Here is a 25,539-nt window from a genome sequence, read left to right as displayed (position 1 = left end):
GTTAACTTTATTAAATTCTGTGTATAGAAAGCTCTTGGATTAAAGGTGTGTGTTAGGGCTCAATCATGCCAAACAAAAGACAGGTTTATACAGTTCACAATCTCAGGGAGCACATTGGGATCAAATATCCTGCAATAAAAGCTCATGGAATGTTAATTTTAAAATGGCATTTAGTGTGTGTGTTCCATGGCACATGTGTTAAGATCAGAGGATAACATCCAAGAGGCAGTTTTTTCATTGATCAAACTCAGATCACAAGTGTGTATGCATGTGGTAAGCATGTGTGAATGTCTATATGCTGTGGAGACCCAATATTGATAGAGAGTATCTTCCTTGATGCTCTCCGCTTTTTTTTAGAAAGATATTTATTCATGTATATGAGTACACTGTCTTCATGCACACCAGAAGAGGGCATCAGATCTCATTATAGATGGTTGTGAGCCACCATGTGGCTGGCGGGAATTGAACTCAAGACCTCTGGAAGAGCAGCCAGTGCTCTTAACCACTGAGCCATCTCTCCAGCCCCTGTTCTCCACTTCTTGAGAAAGTCTCTTAGTGAACCCAGAGTTTGCTAATCTAGCTAGCTAAATTGACCTGGGGACCCTCTGTGCCTCTCTGTGCTGCCATCCTGCCCGGCTTTTTAGATAAATTCTAGGGATCTGAACTCCAGGCCTCTTCCTTTGCAGGGCCACGGAGCCATCAGCCCTGTTGATTCCTTACTTCGTTTTGTTTTGTTTTCATTTTGGTTTAGTTTTTTGAGATAGGGTTTCTCTGTGCAGCCTTGGCTGTCCTGGACCCCTTTTGTAGAATAGGCCTTGAGTTCAGAGATCTGCCTGCCTCTGCCTCCCAAATGCTGGGATTAAAGGCATGTGCCACCATGCCCAGCTCGTTTATTTTTTTGATTCCTTACTTTTTAGCTGTCACTTAAGCTCTACAATATTTATGTCTTCACCTAAAAAAGATAAATACATGTTTGGTAGCTGGTCAGAAATTCAGAGGCTTGGAGGTCTCTGAGGATGGACTCCTCCCTCACAATTAGCAACATGTAAAACCACAGATTGAAATTGCAGGGCTCTAATGACTAATCAAAAGAATGGGACTTTTGTGGCATCTCCAGCCCTGGGTGGAGAGGTAACTCTAAACTGATCAAAGGGTCATAAGACCTTATCTACTCGAGGTTTTCTAAGAACACAGACACACCACTGTCCCTGTCCTTTATTTTATTTTATTTTATTTTTGAGACAGGGTTTCTCTGTGTATCCTTGGCTGTCCTGGGCTTGCTTTGTAGATCAGGCTGGCCTCAAACTCACAGCGATCCACCTGCCTCTGCCTCCCGAGTGCTGGCATTAAAGGCGTGCGCTACCATGGCCTGGCTTCATTTTTTTTTTTTTTTTTGAGCCGGTGTATTAGATTTACCATTACTGTGATGAAACACCATGACCAAAAGCAAGTTGTGAGGAAAGGGTTTATTTGACTTACACTTCCACATCATTAGTCCATCACTAAAGGAAGTTAGGACAGGAACTCAAACAGAGCAGGAACCTGGAGGCAGGAACTGATGCAGGGTCTGTGGAGGGGTGTTGCTTACTGGTTTGCTCTCTATGGCTTGTTCAGCCTGCTTTCATACAGAACCAAGGACCACCAGCCCAGAGATGGAATCACCCACAATGGGCTGGGCCCTCTCAAGTCAATCACTAAATAAGAAAATTCCCTACAAGCTTGCCTACAGCCAGATCTTCTGGAGGCATTTTCTCAGTTGAGGCTCCTTCCTCTCTGATGACTACCTTGTGTCAAGTTGGCATAAAACTAGCTAGATACAGGATCTATCTACATAGCCTTGACTGTCCTAGAACTCACTATATATACCAGGCTGACCTTGAGCTCAAAAGAGATCCACCTGCCTCTGTCTCTTGAGTGCTGGGATTAAAGCCCTGTATCATTATGCCTGGTGTCATTGCTCCCTCTCCCTCCTCTTTTTAAAGCTACTTCAAATGGGCCTGTCAATCACTTGAGGAGCAACAAAACAAACTAACAAACACACACATGTCTGCTTTAGAGATGTTTGTGTTTTAAAAATGCAGGCTGGCACAATAATCTCTTGGGCCTAAGTCTGCCTGGGCTTTTATGCCAATGGTCTCTGGCTGTTGTTTACTCTTGTCTTTGGGTAGACTTCATTTTACAATATTCAGTCCCATTTGTCTTCAACAGTGTGGTCGTGTGTGTCTCATATGAATTCTTTCATAGCAATCACAAGAAATGGAGAGCTAAGGTGAGTTCAGTGGGAGAGTCAAGTCATAAGTTTTTTTGAGGACACAATAAAATACCATCACTCTCCTGGCTTATTTTGGATCTTGATAAATAGACAATACTGTTGATTTTATACAAAAGCCATGACATAGCTGGCTTATCACATATAAAGGAAATAAATATATGCAGTTTGAAAAGAAAACTCAGGGCAGTTAGGAATGCACAGATCAGCTTGGTGTAATAGTACAAAGGTATAATCCCGGCACTACGGAGGCTGAGGCATGCGGGTAGAGTTCTAGGTCATCCTCAGCTATATTGGGAATTTAAGGCCAGCTTGGGATACAGGAGACCTTGTCTCAACAAAACAGCAACAAACACCAGAACTGAAGTTCCGGGGCGGGGGGGGGGGGGGGGGGCGGGGGGGGGGGAGGGGGAAGCTCCACCTGTGTTAGAGATTAGAGAGATGAAATGTGATAGGTCCAGAGTCAAATTACCTGTGCTAACTTAGGAACTCCTCAAAGCAGCACACAGACCTAACACACACATCTCTGTGGGAAGGGAATCCTGATCAGCCGAAGACTAGAGACAATGAACTGAGCACGTTAAAAACCTGGGCATGATGGTGCACGTAGTAGCAGTGCTGGGGAGGCCGAGGAAGGTGGAACTTGAAGGTTCTCTACCCAGCCAATTTAGCTTAATTGGTCAGTCCCAGATTATCAGTGAAAGACTGTCTCAAAAAACTTCAAGTGGCTGGCTCCTGGGGAGTGACACCTGAGGTTAGCTTCCGGCCTCCGCAGGGACCTGACCTGTGCCCACACACCTACACATACATACATACATACATACATACATACATACACACACACACACACACACACACACACACACACACACACTGAAATAAAAGCTTCCGTTATGGGCAATGACAAGCTACCAATTATCCACTTGGTAAATTGCACACAATGAAACTCGCATCATATGTGAATTGTTATTCATCAAATTCTGACATTGTGGTAAGAAAATGCATGTTGCAGCGGTCTCTGAAGGCTGATGAAGGTAGATCGCAAGTCTGAGGCTAGCTTGGGTTACAAGTGTATTCTCCGTCCGACTCACCTAAATAGGGAGACGCCACCCCACAAACAAAAAGGTTCTCCCTGGAAGTTAGTGTTCATAAGTTTTTATTTTATCTACTTTTCTCTTTCCTCCGTATGCCTTCATCATGGTATGCTGACTTTCAGAAACCGGGATGGCAAAGTCACCAACTCGGGAATTTCCTACCACACACCCCTGAAAGGCTTAGATAACTGGCGTTCACCACCACGTCAGACGCCTAATAAATGGCAAAAAGAAAGTCTTTTGAGTAACCTCACTCAAACCGGAAGGCAAACACTGGGCACCAGCCAGGTCTCTAACTGCCATGGACCCCTGCCCCTCCTCCGGCTGCGCACGTCCGGTGGCGGCACAGGACGTGCCACCGCCCCACCTTTTCGGTCCCGCAGCAATGCCGCCTGTACTCTAGCCCACACGGGCGGAGGACAGGTTGTGATGCACCGTGGGGACTCCCCGGGGCTGTGACCCCCTGTAGAGCAACTTCCGGCTATCCAGTCCGTGGAGCTCCCGCCAGACCTTAAGTCGCTGCAAACTCAGTTCCGCCTAAGGGCTGGGCAGACTAACCGGAAAAGCGGCCTTTGAACCTGTGGGACTCGGCGCCCGACTGCCTAGCCAATCGCGGGCCAGTCTGTTTCGCAGCAGCCAATCGGAGAGGCCCGGAGGAGGCCTGGTCCTCCGTGGGCCTCGCCTTCTCTCTTGCCGCCTGTTCTTTCTTTTGTTAAGCGTTGTGGTTGTTCTCGCGCCCAGACCTCCTCGTGTACGATCCGGCGCCATCGCGCTTTGGGAGAGCATGGGGATGGGGAGTAGCGAGGTGGGACCCGAGCTGACACAGACCTGGTCTTGGCGATGGCGGCGTGCGCTCTGGAGAACTTACTGGAGAATGGCCCCAGGAGACGGGTAGGAGTCTTGACGCGAAATCCGCTGACTGTTCCTTACCAATCTGGGACAAAAAGAGTGATTTCAGCCCTTGCCTCGTGGCTTCTTTTGTAGCTCCCTGGTGCGGAGGTGACGCAGATGATCTTGGTGTGACCTGGCGTTATATATGTGAACTTACAGGAGCATGAGCAAGGATGGCCGGGAACCCTAATCCAGTGAACCATTGTTCTGAAGACGTTTTGCTTGGATGAGGTGGTTCATTAAGGTAAGGTCTCGTACCCTTGCCATCGTCCAGTGCGGCGGGAGCTGCTCAGGTGCCGAGACGTAAGAGAAGGGGCCATCGTTCGGGGTTGGAAAGAGGCCTCGTGGATGGATAGCTTTCAGAATCGAGAAGATATTTTAGAACAAAACAAGTTCCCTTTTATTTACACTTCCAGGATCGAAAGAAAACTGACCAGATTAAGGCATAGCTTATTGTCTTTCACAAGGAGACTCTTAGCGTATTCATTCGCTCTTTTCTGAATAATGTTGGAAGCCACGGATAGAAGGTTTTATTTCTTTGTATCCTTCAAATGATACTAAAATTTCAAGTCCAACAAGTTTTTTTTTCCTCTTCTATTTTACTCTGTATTGAAGTCAACCAAGTCATCAAGGTATTATTTACTCACGCCTTTCCATTATGATGTGTTTATATTTTGTTTGAATGAAATAAACAGCTTTTGCTGTTCTTTTAAAGAAAGTCCATGAACTTTGGGGAAATCGGGTGTTGGGGGGTGGGAGTCGTGGTGCACATGTTTGCTTGACTGTTAAGATACAAGGCTTTCTGTTTGTAACAGTTTTCGTAACTGAGTTGTTTCACCACACGATTAACGGTACAGCTCAGTAGGTCTAGTATAATGTCACTTAAGCGGCTCTCAGCACGGGTCCTATATATTGCAGGGCTGGCTTTCAAGCCCAGGCCTTTGCATGCTTTTGGCCACTTCATCCCCAACCTGCACTTGTTCTTAGGGCATTTACAATTATAGATTACCTGTCCTGTGGTTCAGATGGATGGGATAATAAACTAGTACGCAGGATTTTTGTGGCCGGCCTTTTTCCTACAGAATACTGGTAAGATTGTGCCCTTTTTGCTGGGCGGTGGCTGCAGTAGGATGGCGGACACCTTTAATCTCAGCAAAAGCAAGCGTTAGTTTCTCCTGAGTTCTGGCGCCAGCCTGGTCTACGGAGTGAGCTCCTGGACAGACAGGGTTGCACAGAGAAACCATGTTTCAATATTGCCTAAGTGTAACCTTGTATAAGTAAGACATCAGTTGCCATGCGTTTACGTTCTTACTATGTATTTTTTAAGTGTTACTAAAGCGATACAGTGATTGTTCGTGGACAGGTTCCTGTCCCCACTTGCTACTAAAAGAGGGTAAAAGTTCCGGTTTTCGCTACAAGTTTACAGGTGTTAAGAGGTAGCTTGTAGTATGCCTCCTCCCTCCCCCCCAGAAGCTTGATAAGAAAGAAAGCGATAGCAAGCAACTTGAGAGGCAGAGAGAGGTGAATCTGAGTTCCAGGCCTGCCAGGGTTACATAGCAAGACCCTGTCTCACAAACACCCTAAGATAAAAAATTATTTTCCTAGCCAGGCGTGGTGGCGCATGCCTTTTAATCCCAGCACTTGGGAGGCAGAGGCAGGCGGATCGCTGTGAGTTCGAGGCTGTGACACTACGACAGAAGTGGGATCCTGGGCTGTCTTAGTATTCTGTTGCTGTGAAGAGACACCATGACCGCTGTGACTCATAAAAGAAATCATCTAGTTGGGGCTTGCCTACAGCTTTAGAGGATTAATCCAATTTGGCAGGGAGCCAGGCAGGAAGGCATGGTCCTGGAGCGGTTACCCAGAGCTCCACATTCTGATCTGCCAGCGGAGCAAGGAGGACTGTGTGGGCTTTGGGGCTCCAGGTGAGCCTGCTCCAACACGGCCATGGCCCCCTAATCCTTCCCTGATGGCTCACCTGGGGAAGAAGCATGGCTGAGCCTCGGGGAGGGGCACCTCACTCAAAACCACTACAGGGGCTGGATGGTTTCAGAAATGCAGTGTGCTGAGATGTGAAGACAAGTGGGGAAGGGCACGGCTGAGCAGCTTGTAAAGTGAAAGGTCTGTTTCTTGCTTAATTGGGGGCCTGGTGTTGTGAGCCTCCTCGGACACATAAAGGGGTCCGGATAGTCTGACACAGGCCTACTGTCGCCATGGTCATACTGCTCTAAACAGTTCTGGTCTCATCTGGTAATTTGACTACATTGTTATTATAAATTACAAATGGAGAAATGTAAAACAGTCAAACACAGCTAGGAGTGGTGGTCCAGTAGTTTAATCCCAGCCCTTGGGAGGCAGAGGCAGGTGGATCACTGAGTTCGAGGCCAGCCTGGTCTACAAAGTGAGTTCAGGACAGCCAAGGTTACACAGAGAAACCCTGTCTCAAAAAACCTAAACCAAACCAAAACCAACCAAAGAAAAAAAAAGTAAAACACATTTACTTACATGCCATAGACCCGTAAGTAAAACCACCTGCTCTAAGAAGCCAAAGGTGCTCAAGATGCTAGAATACTTGTGGCTACAATCTTCTTTCTGTGCCCTTTGTTCTTTGCTCTAGAAGCTTCATATCCGATGATTAAACCTTTCACTGCTGTTCACATAATGAGCCGTTGTGATTATTGAGGAATTAATGAGGATATGGAAGCTGTTCTAACTTTGCAACAGGTGGCCCCCTTGTGCATGATTTACAAGAAAATCTCTTTTTCAGGAGTTGTGTTCTTGGTGACCTCTGGAAGAGAGGTGTGGCTTTGGAAGATGATGAAATACGCGGGAAAGGTACAGTTGCCTGTTTTGCATATATATATTAACTAGTATGATAGAGACAGTCTGAACTAGAAAGATTATGTAAGTAAAACCAGAAGCCAAAAATCTTAATCACCTATTTTTGGAATGGCGAGAAACTTTTATGCTATTTGTGGTGTACACGCTGGTGTGTGGAGGTTAGAGGACACTTGGGAGTTTGTTTTCTTCTGTCACCTTGGTCTCAGGTATCCAACTCAGGCCATCAGCCTTAGTGACAGGTGCCTTTATTTTATGTATGTGGTTGTTTTGCCTGTGTGCATGTCTGCACCGTGTGCACACATTGTGTCTGAGGAGGCTGTAAGGGCGTCAGATCCCCTGGAATTGGAGATAGTTGTGAAGCCTGCCCACGGGCTATGAATCGCACCCAAGTCCTCTAATCCCTCTAAGTCTCAGAGATGAGCTCTGTGGTGGGCGGGGCTCCAGGCATTTTGTTGCAGCTTGTACCTTTATTTTCTGCACTGTTTCTCACAATGTCCCTTAATGGCATAACCATCAACTTTGCTGGAGGGTTAGTGCTGTGCCTTTTCTGTTCTTTGCTTTAGAAAGTGTTGGAGTTCTGGGATTTCTGGTTACCAAATTAAGGTCATCCTAAATCTTAAATAAAATCTTATGTTTTTCTTTTTTAGTATGAATGTGAATTGAGCCTCTTATTAAGGCGAAGTAGTTCACGTGACAGACATTACTTTGTCTTTTGCGGATCTGGGTATTTTGGGCTTGTTTATCATCTGAGTATCTGACTTGAGAAGAGTGCACTCGCCCTGGTTGTTTGTCTGGCTTCCCCTGAGGGAAAAGGCCAAGATAAAGGGTGACTTGTAAATCTTGGTTTAGGAAGTCAGTACTATCCAATCTATAGAGTTATAAGAAAATTCCAGGCCCATTTATTTCATATTTAGGATCTGGACTTAGTGTTTGAATTCAGTAAATGAGTGTGAGTATAAGAGCATAAATATCCAAGTAAGTGGTTACTTTTTTAAAAAAATTTTTTTTCTGAGTATGGGTGTTATGCTTGTATGTATGTCTGTGCACCAAATTCATGTCTGATAGCAGAGTCCAGAAGACAGCATCAGATGCTCCGGAACTGGGTTGTGGGCCATCTGGCTGCTGGGAGCAGCAGCTAGTTCTCCTAACTGCTGAGCCTGCTCTCCAGCCTAGTGGCGTGTTGGTTTCCCAAACCCCTCACATTCTCGACATTAGGGAACTTGCTGTGTAGACCAGGCTGGCCTCCAACTCATGGATCTTTCTTGAGGTGCTTGATTTTTTTTTTCTTACCTACATTTACATATAATTTATGTATGTTTGTATGGAAAGTCCCTACAGAACTGTGTTTACTCAGAAGGCTTTCCTTTTTGATTTTTTTCTTGTAACATTTCTTCTAATTACGGAGGTGGTTGGAACTGAACTATAAAGAGTATGACTGTGGCCCAACTGTACAAATATTTAACATTATTGAAGTATGTTGACATTTCCCCAAAAGCTTGATTTATATACAGTGTGCTAAGCATATATTCACAAAGTGCTCGTCGCCTCTTTGGTGTTTGTTGGCGTTGGATTCTCTTCATGAGCAAGACAAGACGGGCTATGGGGAAATCAGAATATCCCTGTTCTGTTGAATACTGTGTCAGCCAGTTCTGTAAAGGACTAGAACTGGTAGGATAAATAGATACACACGTACAGACGTATCAAAGGCGGGACTACTAGAGGGCCTCTGGCCGTGGTCCAGCCGGCCCAACAATGAGTGTCTCTCAAAGGACAGGCCAGGAAGCTGGAGTCGTTCAGTCCCTGAGCTCCAGTGTGGTAGGGAGGCATTGGAATCTGGAAGAAGTAGGTTCTGACAGCAGGAAGAGCTGAGGCAAGCTGGTGGGAAGCCAAGGCTGTGGACTCTGCCACCATCCAATAATCCAATTAGGAGAATCCCTCAGGTGTGCCCAGCTGCATGGGCTTCCGTTGTTCGTGCCTTAGTTGGCCTGACAACCCATCCCGGGCCCACATCGTGCCTGATACTGCTGTCTTTGTAGTGTTTGCATCACTCCTGCCTGTATGCAGAAATGACTTGACTTTGAAGCTGAGGCACATGGCTCTTCTGTTGTGATAAGTAGTTTAACTGTTGGGTTGCATTCATAGCACTTAGCTGCATGGGCTCACATCTGGGTTGCAGGTTGGCCACACCTGTTAAGAAGATCCGATCTTAGTTGGAAAACTTTAAAAAATATTGTATACTTAATAAAGGGGAAGGAGGTGCTGGAGAGATGGGCCAGTGGTTACAAGCACTGTCTGCTCTTGGGAAGGAAGGCTTGGGCTCACTGGCACTGACATGGCTGCTCACAACCAGCTGTAACTCCAATCTCAGGGGATTTGAAGTCTTCTCTTCTGGCACATACTTGCACTCAGGCAAAACACTCTTACATATAACATCAGTAAGTGTTAAGGAAAGGTATTACACATAAAGTACAAAATAAGTTTTTTTTCCTTCTCCATATCAGGCCATTAGTCTGAACAAAGATGTCATAATAATATGCTTGAAATAGTCTTTATGAGTTTTTTTTTCTGACACGTTTTACATTAGAGAATTGATACTCATTTATAAAACTGTATCTACATTTTAAAGGCCTAGGCAACAAGAACAAAATATTTCTAAAGTAGAGCCTAAGTAAAGCAAATGCAGATGCCTGTGATTAGCTTTCTCCACTGCTGTTCACATCATAAGGACATTTCACAAAACTGTGACTTAAATATATGGTGTAATCTGGCATTGATTTCTCTATCTGAATGTTTTTCTTGTAGGAATGAAAGCAAAGGATAGTTTTCTTAAGAGGGTACCATTTGCAAATGTATTCAATAGTTTGATGATTGTATAAGGAAAGGGACTTACAAGCTTACTAAATTGCTCTTTATGTAGAGTTAGGGTCTTCTAAATTACCAGGCAAGCCTTCTGCTCTGATTCTGCCACACTGGCTTGGTCTTCTGCAGACTTCTGCTGATGAGTAGGAATTACTTTGAGGGGATACAACCCGTAGGAGACATGACTGGTGATCAGTGTTACAAACCTTTGGCTAAGAGCTAGTACTGTCTGCTCTGCCCTGGTGTCATCCATATCCGGGCCACAGAGAAGAAAACCTATTTGTTTCCTGGCCTAACAACAGGGATTCAGATGATGAATCGAGCGCAGACAGGCCTTACCTCTGTTACTGGGTTAGGAATCGTTGCTGGAGTGGGTCTGGCTATAGAGGGAGCCACATTGTCAACAGCCTCTTAGCATTAGTCTGCTAATGGCTATGCAGGGCCAGATGGGCTGGTGTTTTACAAAATGGGGGCTGGGGAGGTAGACCTGCTGACTGCTGAAAGGGGCACTCTCTCTCTCTCTCCATGAAGAACGGCGCTTACTTCTGTGTAAGCAAGTCAGGGATAATCAGAGATAAAGGACAAATTGCAACGGGGAGATGAGAATAGCTAATTACTGGAACAGTATGTGGAGTTGGGTGTTCTGGGTCCTTCTGTTAAGGGCCCTCCTTATGGCACTCCTGTTTGCATCCTTACTTGTCAGCCTGGTTTGTATCTTCTCACCTAGAAAGCATAAAACGGTAGATACTTCCCTAAAATTATAGTGAATATCTAGGAAAGTGGGGGTATGGGGAGAAAAGTAGAACCAACTGAGGAGCGAAACCCTAGCATCAGTCAAACAGCTGCTTCAAAACAAACAGCTTTCATCTCTGCCAGTGATGGAGACGGAACAGACCTATGCCAAGCAGCCGGTTAATGCTGACAGAGTAAAACCAGCAACCACACAAACCCAGGCTCCTGGGCATTACTCACCGTGGCCCTGTGGCCCTGTGGCGCTGCTTCCCTCCTCAGAGAGTGCCCTCCCATTCCTTCTCTAACCAAAGCATTCCTCACACAAACCTGTTGACCAGAGTTAATTCTTGGGGCCTGCAGGGTGGAAGAAGAGAGCAGACTGCTGAAAGTTGTCCGCTGGCCACACATACACAATAAGTAAATGTAATTTTAAAAATTAAAATAGAAAAACTGAAACATGAGCGTGATGCTGTTTTATTGAAATGTAAACAGGGTACAAGTGATTATGGAACAAATTAGGTGCTTTGTGATAGTTTTGTACAAAACTTTACTCTGTTTTGAAATGAGAAAGGGATCAAAATTGTCAAAAGACTTGAACTCTTTGTAAAGATTTATGTGTAATGGTGTGCTGTTTGTCTGCAGTGCCCTCAGTCCAGCTGGCGTTGCATGCAGTTGTGAACTGCCTGAAGTGGGTATTGGAAACTGAACTCTCCGGCCTCGGGAAGAACAGCAAACTCTCTTAACCACTCAGCCATCTCCGGCCCAACTTCTTATAAATATGAATTTGAAATCTTTGCATTGTGGAGAAAAAGCAAGAGTGAGTGCTGTGTTGGAATGTCATGACTGCAGCCAATCAGATGGACAGTTGCTTCCTGGTAGAGGGCTAGTCCTGACTTAAACATCAACTAGTCAGAAGTATCCTCATTTAAGCTGCAGGAACCACACTGAGTAAAAACAGCCTGTGTGTCCTCACAAATGCAATTCTACCACTGTCTTTACCTGCTGCTCATTTGTAATAAATTTAATAAACATTGTTTTCTACTATTCTGGCTCAGTGAGCTCTTTTACTGCTTGCTACTCCAAACAGCAGCATTTGGCGACCCATATAAGGGAGTAGGGAAAGTTTAAAGCTCTTGTTTCTCTGAGTTAGGCCCCGCCTTCAGTCACATGCAGGTTTGGAAACAGTTGGTCACTTTTAGTAGTTGGGGACCAGTGCCCCTGGCCTTTGTGGAGAGTTTATTATTCCTACCTGAGAGCAGAGTCTGTCGGATGGCTGAGGATTAAACTGCCTTGCCTGGTAGAGAAGGCCTGCTGCTCCCTTTGTCAGGCAGCGCATCCAGGGCAAAGCTGCACATTGGCCCTTTTCACTTACTCTGGCTCTTCTAGACTTGGGAGCCACTGAGAAGGAGAATCTGGTTACCTGACAGGCTGTACCTTGCCAGTCTCTGGTTATCGCCTGCTTTTTTTTTTTTTTTTTTTTTTTTTTTTTGGCTTCTGGCCAGCATTACTGAGACTTGAGTTCATGGCATCTGCTCTGACAGCTGTGTAACCTGTGGTTCTCGCCCTTTGGCTGGTGGCCCTTGTCAGGAGTTTTCTTCACTAAGGTTCCTTCACCAGGGGGTCAGGCCTCTTCTATTTATTGCTGTAGACACATCATTGCAATGTAAGTTTCTTTGCTTCCTTTAAATGCCATCATTTTTTTCTCCACAGTATGAACTTCAGTTCTAGGTTTAACTATCTCCTCACACATCCCCAGACCGGGTTGCTCTGTATAGCTTTGGCTGTCTTGGAACTCACGTTATAGACCAGACCAGGTTGGCCTCGAACTCAGAAGTCAGCCTGCCTCTGCCTCCCGAGTGCTGGCTGGCTATTTCCTTACAGTAACTGGTAGGCTGTTCGTTTGTGTTCTTCAGCTCACTGTGGGATGTTAGGAAGATAGTTTTGTCTTGAGAGAATCTCAGCCTAGGCTGGCCTCCAACTTGTCTTTGTGCTTCTAACTCCCACGTCCTGGGATTATAGGCATGTGCCACCATGCCAGCTCTTGCCATTCTGAAGACTCCCATTTCTCTCTTTTCCTTCATTGCACCCATGAAACATCCTTATTTTCCAAAAATTGGTGAAACCAGCCAACCAGTTGCTGAAGTTGTGTTTATGTGGCTTAAGCAGGAGGCTCCCTAAGGCTGCTTTCTGGTCATCCGTGCCCCTTGAAGTCAAGGTGCAACTAGTTTATACAGCTGCGAGCCTATGCCAGTCTTAAAGGGCCTCCCAACCGTCTCTGGCAGTCAGAGGGAACTTCCTTTCAGGAACCGAACTGCAACCCAATTAAACCTGGAAAGAGTAGTTCTTACTAGTTAATGACTGTAGTCAAACCCTCTAACTCCACTCTTATATTTGAACCAGAGATTGCTGTTACAGGCATGAAGTCTGGCCCAGTGGAAATCTCCAAACCTGAAAACTGGACAGAGTCTTCAAGACACCCCAGCTTGTCCAAACCTCACTAGTCAGACACCAAGTTTTGGGCTTAGTCCAAAAAGCACGCAGGCTGCTTGTGTGTGTGGGGGGGGGCGGGGGGGAGGACCCCACTCAACCTCAACTGGGCTCAAACCTTGTATATTCTCTCTTTAGCCACTGTGAGAGCAGTCAGTGCTCCCCTTTCCAGACACTATTGGGAACATTTCTCAGTGTGACCTTCACTGTTTGACTAAATCCTGAGGACCCTGTGTGCTTCCTTTGATTGACTTGTGCCTGTCTTTCCTCGGAACCTAAAGGACACATGTAGCCTGGCACCTGTCCTTCCCAGAGTTGCCTGAGTCAGGAAAACCCTTACTGTGTGTACCCCTCCCTGTCTGAGTGAAAGCTGCACTTGTTTTGTGGCTGGCACAGACGTGGACCTCTGTGGTCTCCTGAGCTCTAGACTCCTACTGCCCCAATTCTCCCTGGGACTTAGAATAATTACTGTACCCTAAGAGCAATATAGGAGAAAATCTACTGGAAAGCAGCAGTCACTCTTCACAGCTAACTGCTGAAGGCCTACCCTGTGCGAGGCGAAGACTGCTGCTCGTGGATCAGCCTGTGTTGACGCCTACAATCGAACCTCCAGAACATCAGAGAAAACGGCCTTGCTCAGGGCCAAGGAACAAGTGTCTGTCTAGGACAGCTTATGGCTGTTTGCATCTTATAATTGGTCCTTATTTATTTTTAAGCTGGCACACAGAGTAATAGGCTTTACTTTAGGGTCTTCACATTTTTTTTTTTCATTTTCATTTTAACCCACTTGTCAAGCTCATCTCTAGGGCTCAGCAGTTCCAGGTCCAGGTGATTTTCAAGATGGATTCCAGCCAATTCCCTCAAAGAACTAATTGCCAGTAGGCCCTTTAGAATCGGCCATCAGGATTTCCTTGCCAGCTATTCTTAAACTGTCCCTTCATGACTGTTCCCTGTTGTTCCCCTGACAACATCATCAACAGAAGGTAAGGACAGCACGAAGAGTCCATCCATGCAGGGCTGGAGGCATGGCCTAAGGCCTAAGAGCTAATCATGTTCTTTCAGGGGACTAAGGAGGAATCGACGACACCTGTACTCTACCCCCTCCCCCATATACACGTAATTAAAAATAAATAAAAACTTGATGTCATGCTGCCTGAAGCTCCAGAAGAGACTCCCCCAAGAGCCATGAATGGTCTAGAACAGTCCTCTCTGAGAGGTGCTGCAGGGTGTATGACAGCAATGCCCAGCCCAGCCCTTGTCCAGAGAACCCTAACCAGTCAGACTTGCTCTTATTTACATGGCAGGAATCAGAGCTGTGTGTGACAGGCATTTCTGCCACCACTCCTCCTTTTCAGTCTTCTTTCTGACCTGGGTGGAATGTACTGCCTGGGACTCCACCCACCACATGGATTTAGTAACCTCCATTCTGGCTTTAGTGAGTGAATAAGCCTGGAGATGAACTTTCCTTCAGAAGGCATCCTTTTCACCTGACCCAGAACAAGCCTTGATTAGTAGCTCACTAAGAGGAGCTGAAAGACTTGTGTGAAGGGTGCTGGCTTTTCCTTGTTAGCTGCAGGCAGTCCTCTGCAAGCTCTGACTTTGTACAGGGATCACTTCAGCACCTGCCCACAGTCAACCTAATGGTACAGGACCGGGAATCCCAGCTACTCGGGGGCCTTAGGTCAGCAAGCTCGTAGTCAGCTTGGTTAACAGTGAAAACCTGTCTTGATAAGAAAATTAGGGTTGCAGACATGTATTGGTGCTGATGCCCTCACCGAGTATGTGCTTGCTGTTTCCCTTTTACTCTGCCCAGGGCTCCCCAGTCTCTCACTATGCCACCCACGTGCAGGGTGGGACTGCTCTTTACTGCTCCCTGGGCGTCCCTTATGCTTGTGCTGGGGAGGATCAGTGCCTATCACTGTCCCTCTACTGCTGCCCTAAGTAAGCTGCTACAAGGGTCCTGTCCTTGGGCTGGGTGGTGTGGCTTAACATTTTCTCTGCTTGGTAAACTTGCTTTTTAAAAGTGAAACATGTGTAGGACACTTGAGAGGGTGAATTAAAAAAAAAATTTCCCTCCACTTTCTGGTACTTAGGACTACCGGCTAGGGATCAAACAGAGCCTGTGTCACGCTCTGCTAAAGCATATCTTACTGTGAAGTATGCAGAGATACGGTTAACACCACGTAGTTCAGGCTAGCCTCGCACTCTCAATCTCCTTGCTTCCGCCTCAAAGTCTAGCTTGCATAATAGTTTGTGTTCAGGAAAGAAGCATTACTTTTGTTTAAGAAGGCTGAGAAAGGTTATATAAAGTTAGCGGACCTCAGTCCCATCCAGGTGCAAATAGTTTATAGCAAGTGATTTTCCTCTGGCTTGATTTCACTAATAAAATGATTCCATCCTAAATAAAAAGTACAATGAGGCAACACATTAATGGTTGGAAGCTCTAAGGAAATAGCAGTATCTTTTTATTTTAAGTATTTGGGAGCCAGAGGGTTCCCAAACCAGCCTCATTTGGTTAAACATTACAGAAATATACTAAGGCTAGCTTAAGTTGAGACATAGGGTACCTTAATAATAAAATGGAATTCCAGCGCCTGATTTCTTTTGTTTATGATTTATTAATTTTTATGTGTTGCATGCCCATATGTATGTATCTGCCCTATGTATACACAGATATTACTGGAGGTCAGAAGAGGGCGTAGGATCCTCTGGAACTGGGGCCACAAATAAACTCTTAACTGTTAAGCCTTTTCTGCTGTTGTACTTTGTTGTGCTTTTTGAGACAGGCTCTGGCAGCCTAGGGTAACCTGAACTTACTATGTGGCCTAGACTAGCCTTGAACTCCTGATCTTCCTGCCTCTACCTCATGAGTACGGCGTCTTATGCATGGGCTAGGATGTCCATTTCGTTTTTTTCTTTTGCTCTACAGACCAGCTTCTACACTTTTCAGTTACTGGCTTATATCTCTAGTCGAAAATCCCAAATGCTCCAATCTGAGAGCGCCATACTATCCACATCCACACCCAAAGCAGCTTTGGATTTTCAAATCGGGATGCTTACTTTGTCCCAGTGGCCCAAGGCGAGTGCTAATAGGTCTGGATACCATGGTCAGTTATTGAAATATTAAGGATACCAACTGCATTCGGTATACCTCACTCACGCATCTTAAGACTATAAGTAATATCCGTTGGGCGTGTGCGACAAAATCACGTACGTTCTCAGAAGGCAATAATTAGCTGAGCCATAAACTGAACCAGCCCTGGCAGCCCAGTTTTCGCGCGGTTCGTCTAGTGTGGGTAGTGTCGCCAGGAGTTGCTGACGCCTCACAGGAGTGCTACGTGGCGTCCTCACGGTCACTGCTGTTCTTCCCAGACGGAGACGCCCAGCGGGACTTCCCCCCTTGATCCACCGCCAAGGGCCGCAATCTTACGTTAAGCGCCTCCTCACACGGCTAAATCCCTACCTCCAGCATGCCTAGCCTTCCGGAGCTACTGCTCCCGGAAGTGCCGTCCTGCAGAGTGGGAGGAGCGAACCGCTGCTCCCGGAAGTGCCGGCCGGCAGGGTGGGCGTGGTAAGACGCCGCACCCGGAAGTGGCGGCCCGCAGGCGGGGCTGCGGCTGCCACGTTGGAGCGGAGCGTGGAGGTGGCCCTGGGCAGCGGAGGAGGGGCGGCGGCGGCGGATCCTGGAAGAGTCCGACGTTCGCCGGCTAACGCAGGACAGGTCGCTGAGGTCCGCCAGGTGTGTCTGCCGTTTGTTCCCTGCCCCTCGCCAGGTTCGGTGTCCGCTACCGAGGCCCGAGGCCCGCTCTCTGCTGACGGCGCGTCCCTGTCTCGTTTCGGCCCCGCCGGGACAACGCCTGGAGTCGCAGCAGCCGGGGTGATCGCGCCCGTCATCCTCCGCCAACGTTTCCAGGCTGCTCTGCTCCGGAGTGAGTTTGAGGTTAGGAGCCCTTCAGACCCTGTGCACAAAGAAGTGCGATCCCCAAGGGCATGGAAGGGAAACAGACCTCAGGATTATTTCTTTGACTAACTCTATATAACTATAGTTAGGTTGAGATTTTTTAAAAAATTATTATTATTGTGTTGAACTGATGCCAAATTTAAGGTTTTTAGATTAGAAAGGAAGACCACCATCTTTTAACTACGATTGAGTTATTTAGGGACAGCGGTCGTCAGTCACATCCTGTACTTCAAAAGTGTATGATTTTTGCTGGTGTTGATATACAAGATTAAATCGTGAGGCAGTTGTAAAATAGTTGCCTGGACTTGTGGGTATATAAACTTTCTCTGTGAGCTTGTAGAACTAATTCTGCAGGTCTTCTTGCACGTTGCAAGAGCGTTTTGATAGTTCCTCTAAATTGTTAAAGTGTATAGAAAGCTGCAACTTGGTTCGTTGTCTACAATTGTAACTGTTTTAATATATAATTTAGAAACTCGTTCATGTCACACAATCCCTTATATCCTGATCAGGAGTTGGCCAAAATGTACTGATCTTCTGAGTAGTTCTGTTTTTGTTTCTTAACTATAGCAAACCTAGGAAGGTTTGCAGCGAATGGGAACTTGTGGGTAATTAATTGCTGTCTAATTGTGAATATGTTACACAGATATGGAGTTTGGAAATATGAGATTTGAGATGAGTTTTGGGTTTCACTGGTTAATTTTATGTAAGCAGGTTTTTTTTTTCCCTGAAACATGTAAGAGTAGAAAGACATTTGTGAACTGTAAAAAGCAGTGATTATCAATCCTTTGGCATTTTTATTCCCCTTTGAAGGTATTGGGCTACCTTCCTATAATAACGCGTTTTACACTGTATGCACACAACTGCGTAGAATTTTCTTTGTAATTTTATGGGGTTCAAAAATGCCACATTAAAAGCTTGTAAAGTGATACTGCTAAGTTAATTTCTTTTTGTTTCTTCCTCTCTTCTTCCTTTCTTCCTCCATTCTTTGAGCGAGGGTCTTTTGTGGCCCAGAGTAGCCTCAAAGTCACTGAATAGCCAAGAATGACCTTGAATTCTGACCCTCCTCCTCCTGCCTCCCAACCTCCCAAGTTAGGCGTGGACCACCGCAACGGCAGTGGGTCTTTTTTTGTAGGTTAACTTCACCTCCTAACGTTTTATCTTGTGGATTGGCATGATGCCATGTCGCTCAGCAACCACTGTTGAGTTTTGAACAGGGTGAGCGTAGAACGACTGACCATCCTAAATACCTCTCGGAAGACACATTCCTATCCTTAGTGAGATCTTTTACCCACATGAGTTTTACTAGAAGTAGCACCAGTGAGGGATTTGTGCGTTTCATTTAGGACTCTGATTGTACTTTCTCAGGTGTGGGGCAGCTCTGTAGTGCTGCACGGTTGCCACTTTTGACAGAATAGTGCTGCTGGGTTTTCATATTGCTTTACAACACTTGGAATATGAACATCAGTTTAGGCCTGCCAAGATGGCTCATCAGTTCAGATGCTGGCACCCACATCAAGTGGCTCCCAGTCACCTGCAGTTCCAGCTCCAGGGGCCTCTGACTCCTCTGCCTTCTGAGGGCGCCTGCACTCACATGCCTGTACCCACACGGACACAAACACCCATGCATATGATTTAGAAAATCAGTAGAAAGAAGGATGTTTCCACTTAACTCAATGCAGTTATCATGGAGAGAAAGTAAGTGAAAAAAATAAGAGCTCTTGTCTGGAACATAGTGTTCGTCAGATGTTAGGTCCTGGGTTCTGTGGTTATTGAGGGGAGTAGGACAGTGATACACAGAGCCTTGGATATTCTGTTATGTATTGTGAGCTGCATCCTCAACTCTTGTCTCCCCTGGCCCCATGTAGCCCAGGCTGGCCTAAAGCTGTAGATGACCTGCCTCTAATCTCCAGCACTTAGGATTGTATACCTCTGTGCACCACCTTGCCTAGCACTCAGATACATTCTTGAAGACTTGAGATAGACCTTTTAAGTTGTGCATTGAGACCAAGAAGCATTACTTAATGGACGAACCTTTTCTCCACACCCTTTAAATTGTGATTTTGAAATAGCTGTCATTTGTATTTATTTATTATGAGCTAGGCATATTCTAAACACATTAAATCTTCATTTAATTCTTCCATGATATGGATAGCTAAGAGGAGAAGAGAAAAAACTCACAGATGCAGTGACGCTGAGGGTAAAGCGAAGGGTGTCTGTTCCAGGCCTTGGGCCACCTGCAGTCCTGTACATTCTGCCTTGAAGGTGATGGACATGAACAAACCACTGCCCTCCAAGTGTTCATTTTCTGTTTTTACTATGATTATGTTCTGGGCAGAATGGTCTTGAATGAAAGAAGGATGCACAATGTGAATGCAATCACATAATATTGAAAATTATACAAAGACTCTGAAGACAGGTTGTCACTGAGAAGCACAGATGGCTTCATTCAATCCCTCAGATTCTAGGGAAGTTATTTTCAATTAAATCAGTTTGTAAGTGAGGAAAATACTCATACCCCATGAAACTGTACTTTCATGGCATTCTTACTTTGTAAATAAAAATAAATTAGGGTCTTGTTTAATTTGATTGGTAACTTACTGTGTAGCTGTAGCCATTATTGTACCATTGGGTTTCTTTTTGTGCAGCTGGCACTGAAAGTTTGTTCTGTATAGGTTAATAAGAGGACCTACTTTTTACTAGAACATGGAGTGTTAGAGCAAAGAAACAGATACACCTCAGACTGCTTTGAGTTCCTACTTAGCCATCTTATGTCCCTGAGCTATCTCCGTTACACATTAACTAAACACCCAAGAATGAGATAGCCCTTGTACCTTTGCTGCCAAGATACTGTAGTTCTAGTCAGGCTTTTTTTTTTTTTTTTTTTTTTTTTAGATGGTAGAGATCTATGTGCCCTACTAATGATCTCTAAACCCTAAACCCAGCTTTTAATAATTAGCTATTTGATTTTACTTTTAGAAACTCTGAGGTCAGGCAGTGGTGGCACACACCTTTAATCTCATCACTAGAGAGCTAGAGGCAGGAGGATCTCTGTGAGTTTGAGGCCAGCCAGGTCTACAAGGTGAGTCCAGGACAGCCAAGGCTACACAGTGAAATTCTGTAATTAACCCCTCTCCAACTGCTTTTTTTTTTTTTTTTTTAAACACGAAGAGACCCTCTAAAGCAGCTTTAAAAAAAAAGGTTTATGTGATACTGGCCTTTTTAGCTTATGTAGGTTATTAATAAATTTGTTTTCCCTTGAATATAAACACTGAAAACTTAAGCAAAACTTCTATATACCTCAGGCTACCCCTAAGCACATTTGTTTGTTTTTATGTGCACATGCCTATGCTTTTGTCAGTTTGTACACACCACATACATTCAGGGAACCCTGAGAGGCCAGAAGAAGGGCTTCAGCTCTTGTGGGGCTGAAGTTACACACAGTTGTGAGTTGCTGTGCGGCTGCCGGAACTGAGCCTGGGTCTCCTGCAAGAGCAGTAAGCCCTTGGAAGTCCTGAGCATCTCTCTAGCCCCACCTTAAACAAACTGAATCCCAAATGATAAGACTTAATATCTCATTGAAAAGTGACATGATGGTACACAAAGCAGTTTGTAAAAAATGAGATTTGAAAACATCTGAATATGTACTGATGGGATGTAATAAAATACCTAGATAAAATGAGGTGGGGATGATATTGTGTTATGAAATGCCAGAAGTGTGACCCTGATGAATGTGAACAGTCCTGAGTTTATTGAGATCCATATCAATTGGATTTCCATAAACAAACTGGAACTTGATTTTCTATTCAAGGTTAAGTTGGCTGACAGGAAGAAGATGGCTCATAAGAGGAAAATAGGTCCTGGGCTTTTTTCCCCTCCTATTTTTATTTTAGTTTTTATTTTTTCCTATTTTGTCTTGTTTTTCCTACAAAAATCATAATTTTTTTCCCCATGAGAATAATCTTAGATATGGTATTTTCTCAGTCTCAGATAAAAAGTAATTTTTTTTTTTAAAAGATTGAATCTTACTGTGTAGCCCTGCTGACCTGAAACATACTGTGTTGGCCAGAATTAAAAGTGTATACCAACATGTCCAGTTTTGTTTTTGTTTTTGTTTTAAATATTGTGACATGAACCCAGGTCCTTGCACAGGCTAGCCACTGATACTCTTTATTCTTTCTCGCTCTCTCTCTTTTTTGGGGGGGGGGGCGAGTGTTTGAGACAAAGTTTCTCTATGTAGCTGTCCAGGACCGGCCTTGTAGGCCTAGCTGGCCTTGAACTCACAGTGATCCGACTGCCTCTGCCTCTGCCTCTGCCTCCCTAATGCTGGGATTAAAAGCGTGCACCACCATGCCTGGCTGCCGCTGGTACTCCTACCAGTGAGGGGGCTCCACCACCTGCCTGTGTGTGTGTTTATGTGTAAGTGCATGTGTGTGCTGGCTGATACATGCTCCTGTGTGCATAGCGAAGGCCTGAGGTCAACACTGGGTGTTTTTCTCTATTGCTCTTCACTTTCATTTTTTGTGTATTTTTTTGTTTGTTTGCTTTGGTTTTTGTAGACAGGGTTTCTCTGTGTAGCCTTGGCTGTCCTGGTCTTGCTTTGTAGACCAGGCTGGCCTCGAACTCACGGAGATCCTCCTGCCCCTGCCTCCCGAGTGCTGGGATTAAAGGCGTGTACCATCATACCCGGCTTTACTTTGATTTTTTAAGACAGGAAATCTGTCTCCTTGAGCCTGGAAATTGCTTCTTGGCTAGACTGGCTGTTCACTGAGCCACCTGGATTCTCCTGTCTCATGCCAAATTCTAGAATTTCCAGAATGCTGCTGCTTTTCACTTTCTGTTCTGAGACCAGATCTCACTAAGTTGCCCAGGCTGGTCTTGAACTTGTTCTGTAGTGTAAGATAGACTTGGATCTGTCCCCCCTCCCTACCTCCCTCCTTCCCTCCCTTCTTCCCTCCCTCCTTCCTTCCTTTCGTCTTTCCTTCCTTCCTTCCTTCCCTCCCTCCTTCCTTCCTTTCATCTTTCCTTCCTCCCTCCCTCCCTCCCTCCCTCCTTCCTTCCTTCCTTCCTTCCTTCCGTCTTTCCTTCCTGGGAAGCTAGAATCATAGCATGAGTATGTAAAAAGCTAACCTATGTGCAGGGCCATTTAATTGGTTCTCTATAATATATGTTGTCCTGTTTAAATCTCATATTATCCCATGAGGTTGTCACTTTTTACAGGTGTAGAAACCAGGGCCCAAAAAAGCTAAGCAACATCAAACATATATCTAATAGTAGCAGAGCCAGTGTCCAAACCCAGGGGTGGCTTTTGATCACAGTTTTAACTGTGTAGTACAAGAGTGGAGTCCCAGTCTACCTAGCGTACATTTGCTTTGTTTTGACTTGTTTTCTTCCAGTTGTTTGTTTGTTTTGTTTTGTTTTTTTTCAAGATGGTGTCTCTCTGTGCAGCCTTGGCTGTCCTAGACTTGCTTTGTAGACCAGGCTGGCCTTGAACTCACAGTGATCCGCCTGCCTCTGCCTCCCGAGTGCTGGGATTAAAGGTGTGCGCTACCATGCCTGGCACTTTTTGTTTTGTTTTTGAGACAGGGTTTCCCTGTGTAGCTCTGGCTGTCTGGAACTCCTGATGTTCCTGCTTCCGTCTGCCAAGTGCCGAGACTGCAGGCACATGCCACTGTGCCCAGCTTACCTAGTACACTTTCTAAAGTGAATTTCTTTTCTTTTTTACTTTTGTTGAGACAGGGTCTCATGTAGCTAAGCTGGCCTCAGACTTGCTATGTAGTGGCCGGTGACTTTTCCTCATCCTCTCATTTCCACTTCCATAGTGCTGATCTTACAGCTTCTAACATGAGTTTCTTATCCTTTTAATTTCATTATGCATGGTAGGTGCATCATCACTGGTTCTTCCGAATACTAAGTTTTTATTTTAAAATTAAAAATTATTATCTTATGTGTACATATGTGAGTGCATGCGTGCAAGTGAAGTCAGAGGACAACTTTTGGAGTCAGTTCCTACCATGTGTGTCACAAGGTCAAACTCAGGTTGTTGACTTTGGCATCAGGTACCTTTATCCACTGAGCTATCTTGCCAGCCCTTTCTTAGTTTTTTTTTTTTTTTTTTTTTAACCTAGCATTTTTGCATTGTTTGTTGTTGATTTGAAACAGGGTCCCATGTGCCTCATCTAGCCAGGAAATAGCTAAAGCAGAGGATGTTGTTGAACTATTGATTGTCCCACTTCCTCTGGAGTGCTGGGCCATAGGGCCTCTGGCATGCTAGGTTGGCACCCTACCCTCTTAGCTATAGCCATATGCATGTATGCATACATACATACATACATATATACATACACACATACATACATACATTAAATCTATCATATATATATGTATATATATTAGATCTATTTATTTATTATATATATAGTGTTTGCCTGAAGGCCAGAAGAGGGCACCAGATCTCATTATAGATGGTTGTGAGCCACCATGTGGTTGCTGGGAATTGAACTCAGGAACTTTGGAAGAGCACACAGTACTCTTAACCTCTGAGCCATCTCTCCAGCCCATATTTATATGTATATTTGATGATGATGATAGATAGATAGAAAAACTGAACACCCAAACTTACAGCCAGTTACAAATGAGTGCTCAAATTTTAGAGTTAAACTTCTGAGTTCAGTTTGGCTGTCTCTTGCCAGCTTGTACATATTATCTAACTTTCTGCACCTTAATTTTATCATTTGTAAAGTCTTCAAGTAGAAACAATTTGCGTGAATACAATTCTAGTCTGAAGCCCATCAATGGAGACTAATAAAGTGAACTTGACCCTCTGAAGAGCACTTAGGAAACTGACAAAAGTGCCGAGGTAGCTCATTGAGTGTATTTATTCACCTGCCTGCGAAACAAAAGGGGCCTAAGAAAGTGTGAGTGTAAAAGTCCAGTAATCCAGGAATTGGTTATTCAGGCGGTTAGCAAAGAATAGCAAAGTGGGATGTGAAAGATTGTAGATTTCTGTATCTGTAATGACTCGGAGTCAAAGGACATCCTCCAAAGCTGACAAATCAATCTTAGAAATCTAAGCCTATTTAGTGGCACAGATGTAACTACTGAGGGAGAAGGCTGTTGCTTTAACCAGGAGTGCAAGAGCAGCAGTAAGATGATGTGAGCCAGGGTTGAAGAGATGGCTCAGCAGTTAAGAGCACTTGCTGCTTTTGCAGAGGACCCAAGTTCAATATTGACCACCATTTCTGACTCCATTTCCAGTGGATTAGAAACTGCCCTCTGGTCTCTATGGGCACTGTACACATGGTATACAGACACATGTGCAGGAAAGACACCCATATACATAAAAATAAACTTAGAAAAGATTATATGGGCTAACTTCATTTCTGTAGCCAGCAGTTGAATACGAAATTAAGGATTAATGTCATTAAATAAAATTATTATTTAAAATACAAAGGTAAAACCAGAAGTATATTGAAATGAAAATAAAGAAGATATCAATTACCAGAAATATAATAACTGCACAGAAAGAGGATGAACAATAGCAGAATATGTTACAAGACTAGATAACAAAGACCTAGGCAATTGAGAAAATCTGTCTTAAAAAGATGGTAGGTAGCTTCTCAGGTGGACTGTGGACACACACATACACATAAATGTTTGTGTGCTTGCACTTTTTATACACACACATACACAGACAAAAATATGGCTCATACACATGTACAGCACAAAATGATGTAAGTTATCCAAACAAAATACTTCAGATTAGTTTACCATGTACAGTCTAAGTTTTTTACTCTGCACAACAGTTAATGAAATCACAATGGTTTAAAAGTCCACATGTAAGGTGTACATGTAAAGGAATTTTTTGTTTTTGTTTTACTGTATTTTTGAGGCAGAGTCTTTCTAGGTAGCCCTGGCTGTCCTGGAGCTCTCTATGTAGACCAGGCTGGTCTCAAACCCAGGACTGCACCAGTCTCTGCCCTCCTGAGTGCTGCGATTAAAATCAGAACACTGTGCAGAGCTGTAAAGGAATTTGTTAGAGAAAGAAAACCAGGTGTTACCGTACGTACCCATAGTCCTAGCACGTGGGAAACCTAGACAGGAGGATCATTTGAGCTCAGGAGTTTGAGACTAGCCGGGCAGCATGGTGAGTCCCACTTTCACACAACAACACAACACTAGATACTGATCTCAATAAAAGACATACTTACGTCATGCTCAAAGGTATTAAGGCCAGACTCCTTCATAAAGCTAAAGGATGTATGTGACATAGATTAGTATGAATATGTGCTAAATCTCTGTGTGATGAGAAAGTGACTTTGATGAACTGAGGAAATACCAGGAGGTACAGACAAAACCACGCGAGTCCTTCCCTGGCAGGTGACTGGAGAGTCTTTGCTTTCCTTCAA

At 44.7% G+C, this 25,539-nt stretch overlaps 2 protein-coding genes across 28 annotated transcripts in view; one reads left to right on the top strand and one right to left on the bottom strand.

The window, feature by feature from the left end:
- Window positions 1–7,095: 7,095 nt before the first annotated feature.
- LOC311584197 (uncharacterized protein) lies at window positions 7,096–25,346 on the bottom strand (the record flags this gene model as incomplete). The annotated part of the gene is made up of 3 exons (XM_084758298.1): window positions 7,096–11,040; window positions 16,637–17,123; window positions 25,342–25,346. The coding sequence occupies 3 exons, from the start codon at window positions 25,344–25,346 to the stop codon at window positions 10,867–10,869; spliced, it is 666 nt and encodes a 221-aa protein (XP_084614424.1). The 3' UTR covers window positions 7,096–10,866.
- The window catches only part of SEC31A (SEC31 homolog A, COPII coat complex component), a 59,737-nt gene continuing 50,976 nt past the window's right edge, over window positions 16,779–25,539 (top strand). For 23 of the 27 annotated variants that reach the window (XM_084759951.1, XM_084759947.1, XM_084759942.1 and 20 more), the window contains exon 1: window positions 16,779–16,912. The gene's annotated coding sequence lies outside the window, so the exon portion shown is untranslated. Of the gene's footprint in view, window positions 17,114–25,539 lie in introns of all 27 variants that reach the window. The other 4 variants (XM_084759949.1, XM_084759939.1, XM_084759950.1 and 1 more) reach the window with 3 other exon arrangements.

This window comes from Acomys minous (genome assembly GCF_964271855.1).
Source record: "Acomys minous genome assembly, chromosome: 15".
In the NCBI taxonomy this organism is placed as follows: Eukaryota; Metazoa; Chordata; class Mammalia; order Rodentia; family Muridae; genus Acomys; species Acomys minous.
The sequence above is the reverse complement of the archived record's forward strand: the minus strand, read 5'-3'. Positions and strand labels throughout refer to the sequence as shown.